At 34.8% G+C, this 12,247-nt stretch overlaps 1 protein-coding gene across 1 annotated transcript in view; it reads left to right on the top strand.

Annotated features, from left to right (window-relative positions):
• LOC123552908 (calponin homology domain-containing protein DDB_G0272472-like) overlaps positions 1 to 12,017 on the top strand; it is a 74,454-nt gene extending 62,437 nt beyond the window's left edge. The window contains exons 20-22 of the mRNA XM_053542227.1: positions 6,887 to 6,981; positions 7,673 to 7,742; positions 8,120 to 12,017. Of these exons, the coding sequence (XP_053398202.1) occupies positions 6,887 to 6,981; positions 7,673 to 7,742; positions 8,120 to 8,350 (396 nt within the window). The 3' untranslated portion in view covers positions 8,351 to 12,017. The remainder of the gene's footprint in view (positions 1 to 6,886; positions 6,982 to 7,672; positions 7,743 to 8,119) is intronic.
• The last annotated feature ends 230 nt before the right edge of the window (positions 12,018 to 12,247 follow it).

The following is a 12,247-nucleotide window of genomic DNA, read 5'->3' as shown; positions in this document are numbered from 1 at the left end:
TGCGCAAAACCCGGGTCCTTAGCTGAAAGGTCAAGGTCACAATTGGAAGTCAAAGGGCAAAAGGGCTTTTTTTCCTATCCAGTCTGTAATTCAACAATCCTTAAAGGGAATTTAATATTACTTAGCACAAATGTTCACCACCATGAGACGGATTGTCATGCGCAAGAACCAGGTCCCTAGGTCTAAATAAAATCTGGAAAATAGATCCCTCGGAAGCTCCGAGAACAAGGCAAATAGTGAAAATTGCAGACGTCAAGGTCACACTTAGAGGTCAAAGGTCAAATTCAAGAATGACTTTGTCCGGAGCATTTCTTCATGCATGGAGGGATTTTGATGTAACTTGGCACAAAATTTAATGTTCACCACCATGAGGCACCCTTGTTTTTATGCCCCCGAAGGGAGGCATATAGTTTTTGAACCGTCTGTCAGTCTGTCGGTCTGTCAGTCTGTCCGCAATTTTCGTGTCCGGTCCATATCTTTGTCATCGATGGATGGATTTTCAAATAACTTGGCATGAATGTGTACCACAGTAAGACGACGTGTCGCGCGAAAGACCCAGGTCCGTAGCTCAAAGGTCAAGGTCACACTTAGACGTTAAAGGTCATTTTTCATGATAGTTGGGCGTGTCCGGTCCATATCTTTGTCATCCATGGATGGATTTTCAAATAACTTGGCATGAATGTGTACCACAGTAAGACGACGTGTCGCGTGCAAGACCCAGGTCCGTAGCTCAAAGGTCAAGGTCACACTTAGACGTTAAAGGTCATTTTTCATGATAGTGCATTCGTGTCCGGTCCATATCTTTGTCATCCATGGATGGATTTTCAAATAACTTGGCATAAATGTGTACCACAGTAAGACGACGTGTCGTGCGCAAGACCCATGTCCGTAGCTCAAAGGTCAAGGTCACACTTAGACGTTAAAGGTCATATTTCAACATAGTGCATTGATGGGCGTGTCCGGTCCATATCTTTGTCATTCATGCTTGGATTTTAAAAATATTGAGTATGGATGTGTACCACAGTAAGACGATGTGTCGCGCGCAAGACCCAGGTCCGTAGGTCAAAGGTCCTAAACTCTAACATTGGCCATAACTATTCATTCAAAGTGCCATCGGGGGCATGTGTCATCCTATGGAGACAGCTCTTGTTTAGAATTACAGCCCTTTGTTGTTACTATAAATATAGCTTATGTTATAACTTTTTTTATAATTGATCAAAAAATCCATATGAAAATACAGTAGCTAGTGTAAAGAAATTGCTATGACGGCATGTATTGTGACATTCTTGTTTATATTTATAAATGTTATGAAACAATCCACAACTGTAGGTTTTTGTGTATGCAAATATTAATCCAAGTGTTTTGTTATAACATATTGTATATATAGTACAATATTGTTTATACGAGTCAAAATATATTTTTGCAACAAAATGGAGAAGTTAGAAATTAAAATTTTGAATAACTTTCGGCGATTAATCATCCCATTGAACAGCTGGATCGATGCCTCTTCTAGATGGAACAAGCTAAAGTGACCGAGAATTTGTAACATATGGCTTAAAAAATTATTTCAAAAGTGAACAAGGCAATTTGTATTTCCTTTATGTAACGAATTAAAATACAATTTTTTTTGTTAAAGAATCAAATATTTCTAAATTCTTTGTCACTTGCCACTCTCAGAAGGATACATTCTAACAAAATTAAAAACTTTCATTTGAATTCAGCGTTTATGGACCTTTAGGCGAATGTATATGGAAAGGGCATAAATAATATTCATTAAATGAAATTTATCTTTCTTCCAGGGTAAAAGGTATGGTCAGGATTATAGTGACTTTTATTTTGTCCAATAGTATGGACATTTGTTAACAAATTTCTCATACAATAGCAGTTATATATTGTTATATACGCATGTAATTTAAGAAAAAGCGATGTGTTATATCAGGGAATGTTCGTTACACGAAAGAACAGTTTTTGTTATGGGAAGGAAAACAATAACATTAAATTGGCTTAAAAGTTTAATAAACTTAGAACTATTAACTAAAAGATCAACAACATTGTCGTATAATATGTAATAAAAACATTGCTGATCGTGTTTAACATGATAGTGTCAACAGTTTCATTTTTTGAAAATCTTTAAAATAATGTACGTTACATGAAAGAACAGTTTTGTTACAGGAAGGAAAATAATTACACTTAACTGGCTTAAAATTTTAATCAACTTAGAACTATTAACGAAAAGAAAACCAACATTATCGTTTATTGCGTAATTCAAAATTGCTAATCGTGTTTAACATAATAGTGCAACAGTTTCATTTTAAAAAACACTTAACGAATTTTTGTTACATGAAAGAAAAATTTTTGTTACAGGAAGGAAAATAGTTACACATAACTGGCTTAAAAGTTTAATAAACTGAGAAGAATTTACTAAAAGAACACCAACTTTGTCGTTTAATGCGTAATTCAAAATTGCTGATAGTGTTTAACATGATATATGTCAACAGTTTCATTTTTTAATCCTTTTTGCTACATCAAGGAAAATTTTGTTATTGCAAAGAAACATTCTGAAAGATCGAAAGAAACCAATGAAAATCAACAGTCAAAGTCAGTGTTTGTGAGACTTGACATGAACAAACAAATGTTAACTTAACATTATTTTGAGTCACTGACTGTGTAGAATTGTTACATAAAGGATGTTTATGTATAGGATAAATAAACATTCCAGGATTTATCATCTAGCATATACTTATCTGTAGCCCCTGACATTTTGTGAAGATTGACAGTCGTAATGATATTGCTAACATGATACCAATTCTGGTCTTTTATCTTTTTGTGCCAACTGAAAGAATTGTTATTTCTTTTGCCTGTTGTGTGCATACAGTCAGCTAGCAAGTTTGGTGACATTACTTCCCTCACAATACCAACATATGGTTTCCCATTAAAATCAACGATAACATTATCTCCGACAAGATACAATCTCTTTTTGTCATCATACTTCTATCCTTTACTATCTGCAGAAGACTGTGAGTCAACATCATTCACATTGTCATATACCGCACTACCCTGTTCAACATTGTCATCATCACTCACATTGTCCATCACCGAACTACCCTGTTCAACATTGTCATCATCACTCACATTGTCCTTCACCGCACTACCCTGTTCAACATTGTCATCAAGATTCACGTTGTCCTTCACCGCACTACCCTGTTCAACATTGTCATCATCATTCACGTTGTCCTTTACCCCACTACCCTGTTCAACATTGTCATCATCACTTACGTTGTTATTCACCGCACTACCCTGTTCAACATTGTCATCATCAATCACGTTGTTCTTCAACACACTAACCTGTTCAACATTGTCACCATAATTCATCTTGTCCTTCACCACACTACCCTGTTCAACATTGTCACCATCATTCACCTTGTCCTTCATCGCACTGACCTGTTCAACATTGTCACCATCATTCATATTGTCCTTCAAAGCACTACCCTGTTCAACATCGTCACCATCATTCACATTGTCATTCACCCCACTACCCCGTTCAACATTGTCATCATCATTCACATTGTCCTTCACCGCACTAACCTGTTCAACATTGTTATCATCATTCACATTGTCCTTCAAAGCACTACCCTGTTCAACATCGTCACCATCATTCACATTGTCATTCACCGCACTACCTTATTCAACATTGTCATCATCATTCACATTGTCCATCAAAGCACTACCCTGTTCTAGATCGTCAACATTATTCACACTGTCCTTCATCGCACTACCCTGTTCAACACTGTCATCATCATTCACATTGTCCATCAAAGCACTATCCTGTTCAACATTGTCATCATCACTTACGTTGTCATTCACCGCACTACCCTGTTCAACATTGTCATCATCATTCACCTTGTCCTTCATCACACTGACCTGTTCAACATTGTCACTATCATTCACATTGTCCTTCAAAGCACTACCCTGTTCTAGATCGTCAACATTATTCACACTGTCCTTCATCGCACTACCCTGTTCAACACTGTCATCATCATTCACATTGTCCATCAAAGCACTATCCTGTTCAACATTGTCATCATCACTTACGTTGTCATTCACCGCACTACCCTGTTCAACATTGTCATCATCATTCACCTTGTCCTTCATCACACTGACCTGTTCAATATCGTCACCATCATTCACATTGTCATTCACCCCACTACCCCGTTCAACATTGTCATCATCGTTCACATTGTCCATCAAAGCACTACCCTGTTCAACATCGTCAACATCATTCACACTGTCAGTCATCGCACTACCCTGTTCAACATTGTCATCACCATTCACATTGTCCATCAAAGCACTACCTTGTTCAACATCGTCAACATCATTCACACTGTCAGTCATCGCACTACCCTGTTCGACACTGTCATCATCATTCACATTGTCCTTCACAGCACTACCACGTTCAACATTGTCACCATCATTAACATTGTCCTTCACAGCAATATCCTGATCAACATTGTCACCATCAATATATATATGAATTGTAACATTATCGCTATCATTCCTTTCGTCATTTCCATTGTTTCGTTCTTTGGCAAGGATATTGTCAACATTGACATTGTTTTGAACTCCTAAATCAGGTTTAAGATATTTTAGTAATGGTACAAAGTGGTTTGGTACCCAATGCTCCCTGGTCATGCCTGTTCTATTAGAACACCATAGAATATACACGGGCTCTCTATTTGCTACAACTGCTTTGATTAATCTGTGCAGCGTAAGTCTAACATTTGGATTCATGAGCTGTGGGTAAGTGGAAAATATTGGTGTTCATAGCAGTTTAATTGACGTCGGTAACGTCATTTGGTGACGTCACTTTATTGTAATAATGGACGTTTCTCTATTGGGATCTGTCAAGGAACGTCACCATGTCTTTTTGATGCGTTAATTTGAATTCAGTTCTGGACAGAAAGTTTGAATTTAAATTATTCTTTTCTTCTTCTTTTAAATGTGTCTGTTTCTCGTATTTCATAAATTGACATTACCATGATTTTTTATGCAAATCAATAAAGACATGGTAACGTCCCTTGACAGCTCCGTAAAAACACAAATAACTGCAAGTATTTGCATTTCTCAATAAAAACAGAACTATTTTATATAAATTACTTGATGTAACAACATGCATTCTTTGGTGTAACAATACATTAAATCGAGATCTCTACTTTACACAAGTATCAAAAATAACCATTTTAGTTGCAAAGAATAGATATATAGTGATATGTAATAAAAAAGTGGAAACAAATTAAGGTTTTATTAAATGCAGTAGCTAGCATATTAACATTTTATGTGATAATTTCCATCATGTAACAAATTCTCTTCTTTGATGTAACAATTTCTATTTCCAAAGCTTGTTACACATTCACACGTATCTATGCTCTACTATTTTATGCAAATAAATGTGAAGCTATGACACACACAAAGGCTGTGATTTGTTTTGTACAGCTGTATTTACTAGAAGAACATTTAATGCCAAGAATGCCATATTTCTTCCTTTACGTAACAGTATGTATTCCTTGATGTAACAAACTTTTGTAATAGTGTAGATTTCCTGCGCATTAGAAAACACAAGGAGCGGTTTTTGCCATAAACATTTGCAATATATAACATGTACTTCTTGACAAATAGACAGTATCAAAAACATCCACCTTTAAAGAAACTCCGAAGCGTTTTCTGGAACCATTTCTTTGACGTAGCGAATTCCATCCTTGCTGTAACGATTTTCACAGTAACATCACTGACTGTTACATCAAGGATATATTTAACTATATAACGCCGCTTTCTACATCCATAAACATTGCATGTGTTTTGTTTTCTTCTCAAACATTTACATTTTGCTCAGCACATTTAATATTAAAACCATGCACGCTTTCATACAAATGTAACCAGTTTTCAGACCGTTACGTCACTGATAGGATTTAATTGTACTCACTTACCTATCAACATAAAAATTGCCGTACAAAAATATTTCAACGATAGTGTGCTACGACTCCCGCCATTATGGTTTCCAATAGTGCTCTTCTAAAAGGTGGTACAATGGCGTTACAATCACAAAGGGAAGCAACCTTGTACTTATTGAAAAGTGCAACATGTTACAGCACTGAACTAGTTTTAGGGGACAGGATTTTCGGTGGAAAATATACATAAAATATGTAGGAATTTAACATCTATATGTTTTATTTTCAGAAAAATATGCATAAAGTAAGTAACTTAATGTACAGGAACAGTATTTTACCCCTATAAATTGGTGCAATTGCATCTGATTAACAAAATACCACTTTGGAGACATTGGATAAATACATTTTATGACAAATTGATCAAATGTTTTGACATTTTCCTCTCCCATCTGACACTATTTTTTCATTGAACCAGACAGAACTATATAGACTCTAACCTGCAAGCCTATAATGTTTCTCTATATCTATTGCAGTCATGCTAATATTGCCTGGGACACGATTTTGTTGCAAAAATATATTTTGACTCATACATCATTGACAGATATCAGTTCATTACAGTATGTTATACTGCAGTAGAGAAAATTAGGTGCCTTCCAGTCAGAGGACTTTGTATTGCATGGCAATACTTCATTCACTTGTTTACCAGTGGAAAGATAGTTAAATACTAGCATAGATTCATTTTTGGAAGGCAACCTGAAAAGTTGACAGACTGTTAAAACAGAACTGAAATTATGTTAAAGAATACTGTGAAAAATACAAAATGGTGAATAAATGTATAAAATTGTTGAGAACTAGAAAAATCAAAATACCTATGAAGTGAATGAGATTGTTACAGTATGAAATACTATAGTGTATGACTAGAATCATATACTGCTTGTTTATAGGTGCTGGAGTTGACAGGTTACAAACTCACTCATGGTGCTGACTTCAAGATATTTTCTGTCCTTGCTGCTCTGTCACAGAGAATATCTGCTCTAGAGTAAGTATACTGCACTACATTCATTAACCTTGAGCCTGTTGGCAGCGAGTTATTCTGCCTTTGCGACCAGTGCAGACCAAGATTAGCCTGCACATCTGTGCAGGCTAATCATGGTCTGAAGTGTTTGCTATTCAGTCAGTAAATTTTCAGTGAACACCCCTTTGAATAATAAATGGTATTGCCCAAATTGAATGATGGACCAGTTCATTTTAGAAATTTAGCAGGGTGAAGGTTAATATTCATAAACCCATTAATGAATAGTTCCTTGTTTCAGATGAGTCTTTCAGTAAGTAGTGGGAGGTATATAATGTAAGGCTGTTATAACAGAAACTTGATTTGAGATGTGTTCAGCTTGCAAATATTTTACAAGGCATTGTGCATCATGTGATCCAGACTTGGAAAAAATCCACTCGAGTTCAATACAACAAAGCACAGCAAACTACTGTTAAGATAATATCAGACTTTATTACAAAATTTGAGTATGTAATAGATTTGAAGCTTGAAATGAAATAAAACTTGGTGTAATGATAGATGTTAAGATATATTTAAATTTAAACCAAGACTTTAAAATCAGTATTTGTTGTCAACTTTACATCCCCTTTATTTGATATTTGGTTACTCATTTAATTTTTTGTGTAGACAAATACTGACATACCTCCTTGTGCTGAATGTTTATAATCTTGTTTTCCAGTAAATGGATGAAGAATTTGATTGGACAGATGGATTTTAAAGCTCTTGAAATGAAAATGTTTAAGTGCAAAGTAAGTATAAAAGACATACATCTCTAACATGTCATTTTTATAAAGCTGGGTATCTCCAGACAGTCCCTGGGTTAGCTCTAGTCAGAGATAAGTAGGAACAGGGTCATTAATAAATTCGCGTTGTATTTACTAAAAAGAACTGTTCTTTTCTTGTTTCATATCTACAGCTATTTTTCAACATTTTATATATATACTGATATTTGAGTTATTTAATGATGTAATGGTTGCATGTTTATGTAACTAGAGTCAGTGTTTCTGGAATTTGTTCCACTATACTGACTTTTTTACTTGTGTAAAACAACTGCTCTTAATTATTTGTACTTCACTGGAATCTTGTATATTTTAATGATCATTTTGTTTACCACATTTATTTTCAGACATTATGGGAGTGCAATGTTGATAAAGAAACTAACAGTATATCAATAGATCAGTTATGTGTGGACTTAAGGGCGGGTGGGGTAAGTTGGGAACATGAAATGGAGGTGCGAGAGAAACTAGCTCACTTACATGCGCTAGATTTACTGGACTTCTTGACTTATATACCATTGTTCATTATGATACACGAAGCTGTTGTGAAAAATCCTCTTGATAATACAAGGAATAAGTGAGTTCATTCCACTGTTATGAATAAGTGAGCAAATAGTGAATAAGTGAGAAAATAGTGAATAAGTGAGAGAAAAAGAGCAGGAAAATGAATAAGCAAACTACTTGGTAATAGCAAATAAAGGAATTAGTACACAATGTCATGAGGAAATCATGATAAGATTTATAGCAGAAGTACATCAACCGAGAGAAAGATGCCAACAGAAGCATATGACTTGAAAAAGTGTGAAAAATGTGAAAGCAGAAAAGGAATTAGTGAAAAAAAATGAATACAAGAGATTAAGTTAAATAGAACAAATACAGAGAAAAATGAAGACAGATGACTTGACATGCACAGTGAAAGGATTTGTTCTGATATAAGATAATTATATATTGTTTATATTTCATACAAGTGACATTAGTTCATAAGTTGCATGTTTTAGCTTATCTATTAATTCACAGAGCATTTGTGAGAAAAATATACTTTCTAGAACTTCTGTATTTGTTTAATTGATCTCACTTAGATTCATAAATTTTACAAGAAAAACTTCATTAATAATGATGCTGTTTGAACAATAACTTCTGCTACTTTTATATCTCGGGATAAGGTTGGGATGGTGGGATCTTTGGCAACATAATTATATTTATGATGCAAAAGTAGAGCTATTGTACTCACCCCTTTGTCAGCTTTAGTGTTGACATCTCAATTTGGTTAAGTTTTCATGTATGTAAGCTGGTAATTTTCTCAATATCCATTCATGGGAATTGATTGACAATTCACACACTGTTCAGTGCTACATTCTAAAATGCAGTGCACAAGTTCCATAACTCTTATTTTGTGTTTAAAAAATTAGAACCCTTTCCAACTTTGCAATTTTTCATGAAATCTGTTTTATCTTGCAAAGCAACATAAGACGCTGAAAATTGTTGCAACTTTCGTATTTATTTATTTCCATGTTTTCATTATTTATTAAACCTGCTTAACCTTTAGCCTGCTGGCGGCAAGTGATTCTGCCTTTGCAATCAGTGCAGACCATGATCAGCCTGCACGGATGTTCGCTATTCAGTCAGTAAATTCTCAGTGAATACCCCTTCGAATAATAAATGGTATTGTTCAAATTGAATGACAGACCAGTCCATTACAGAAATTTAGCATTATAGTAAAGGTTAAGAATAGACGAGTGTTGCTGTCCTCTGCTAGCTCATGTTTTAATTGTCAGCACACAGAATGGTATAAAGCTGTTAGTCAAATTCAATATTTAAAATATGCTTACTCTGATATTTTGCTGTTTAAAAATGTTTTTGGGACTTCTTGTGTTTCATCAGGAAGGTCTAATACATATTAGTCGTTCCAGGTTTTGTATAGTTAGGGTTTTCATTTATGATCTATATTTCTTTTTTACTACATTTAAAAAAGAATAAATATTTGTTGTTTATATCAAGTAAGGATTTATAAAGTCCAGTCAGAACAAACAAAAAAGGGAGAGATAGGTAGGTGTGCAATACTTATGTATACTGTATGTGATATTTTACTGTGATAAATTACTTGAGAGTCTGCTTTATACCCCCAAATAAATACCGCCAGGACTTTGATTTTTACAATTGAGGGATGGTGTTTATTTAGGGACCCAGTTTCAAAAAAAAAAAAATGAAATAAATATATATAGCTATGAATCAGTCTTCAACTAAATGAATTTTAACAATATTTTCCAAAGTCACGCTGAACAGAACTTATCATTATTTCTGTGAGGTAAATAGGGTAGGGGAAACATTTATATGGGGATATACAGTATGTGAAATGTTTGTAACGTATCATGAGAGTATAACTGTTGAAAATTTCTGTATGTAATGTTTTTACAAGTCAAATGGTTTATCGCGGCCAGAAATTTGTACAAACCGGACAGAAGTTGCGAAATTGTCATTTGTGCAGGAAAGAAGCGTTTATCTTAATGTCCAGTACTGGACAGGTATAGTGACCATGCACGGACACAGCCAATTTTCTCAGAGGGGGTCCGATCCCCTGCCCCCCCCCCCCCCCCCCCCCCCCCCTGGAAATTTTGAAATTTAGCACTTCATTTTTTGCATTCTGGGACAGTTTTATGGACTAACCTGTTAAATTTGGGAAAATGATAAGATCAAGCTTTCTTGAAGTAAAATTCTTAGTTTCTTTTAGATAAATAATATGAATTATGTTGGGGTCGTATGTAGCAGCAGCCGCATATACTTTACATGCAGTCCTAATGTTGCCTTTTTTGAAAAACATTTTCTTTCCTTCTTGTCTTCTTTCCTTTTTTTAAAGATTTTCCAGAGGGGGTCCGGACCCCCGGTCCCCCTCTGGATCCGCGCATGGTGACATATCATGCTTTCTTTTATGCAGGTAAACTTGTGTTTGGTTTAATTTCAACAGAGCACAATTGTCTGAACAGTGTACAAACTCATTACTGTTTTTTCAGGCAAGGGTGGAAAAAAAAGGTAGACAATGAAAGCAGTAACATTTTTATTAAAAAAAAAATAAACAATGAGACAAACATTTCCAACATCTTTGGACGGTTCAAAAATCCCATGTTAAACATACGATAAAGCCAGAAACACGTGAAAATGTTCCGAATGTAAATCGGGTGAAGTAGGTGCTCTATGTATAGAGTTAGATTATGCATCTAGATACTGTACCAGAGGGGTCAGTCAATTGTGGGTTATTGATTAAACTGGGCGAGTCTACTTACTTATTACTTGAGGATGAAAAAAAACGTGTTTTTTAAATGTTGCTCTTAAACAAGGGTGGCGGTTGAACTACTAAAAGTACAACAACAGTTAATTCACAACAAATCGTACGGTATGTTTTATAATCAGTAGAAGCTAGTCGTATTTACGCTTATGAGACCTGTTTCACCCATAAGAAAAGAATTCACAGGTCCATCATGAAATATTTTCCCCAGCGCGCATATACTTCACCTATTCAATATGATCGCGGCCTCCCCGGCCGCGATCAAACACAGGATTATGTTAAATGTTTGTGGAGGTTATCTTACCAAAACTAGATTTTGAATGAGTAGTTGTTCACTTTATAAATAGGTAGATTAGTGGTATTTGCCTATCAAAGAGATGAGAAAATATTGTTCTTGACTGTTGATCAGATTGGCTCATTTTGTGGCTACACATTTAATCATAAATTCATTAATTATTAATTAGAATTAATAATAAGCAAATGTTTAATAATATTGATCTGAAGAAAATATTAAACCTACATCAAATATGTGCTAAAGTGTCAACTTGAAAAGGTCTAGAGGAAAATAATGTCTGAAAACATATACATGTATATTGGCATAAATTTTTCATCTAAATTTCCATAAATCAAAGTGTGTACATTTGGTTTGTGCAAATTAAAGAATTGTACTTTGGTGGTACACAATATCAGAAATGCCATTATAAGTTAAAATTCACCAATATTCAGTCTACAGCTAAGATAGTATTGTATTAAATATAACAATGCTAAAAGAATATTTTACAGTATTTGGGGTAAGCACACAGTTGTTAATGAATATATTTATTACACATACTAGTAAACAAGATGTTAAATGATACAATGCAGTCACTTTGGCTTCATTTCTCTATTATGTTTTGTAAATATGTATTTAATGTAGTAACAATGTTGGGTCTGCTTTTGTAGACTAAAATAAAGATAATAAAATAGTCCGACAGTGTTGATGTTATCTTGATCTGTCCAAAGATAGGGACAAACTGCCCAATGGCGCATATACAATGGTTAATCTAAACACTGTTTTGCATCAGTAAGTAATTCATTTTCATCTAATCTTCAGGTTGTGGGCATGCTACCCATATACTGTCAGTGTGTTGAAGTGTGGCATTGTGGGCATGCTCCACTGTACCCGTATACTGTCAGTGTGTTGAAGTGTGGTATTGTG

Source organism: Mercenaria mercenaria, chromosome 4, assembly GCF_021730395.1.
Source record: "Mercenaria mercenaria strain notata chromosome 4, MADL_Memer_1, whole genome shotgun sequence".
In the NCBI taxonomy this organism is placed as follows: Eukaryota; Metazoa; Mollusca; class Bivalvia; order Venerida; family Veneridae; genus Mercenaria; species Mercenaria mercenaria.
This window is presented reverse-complemented; position numbering and strand designations above follow the sequence as displayed.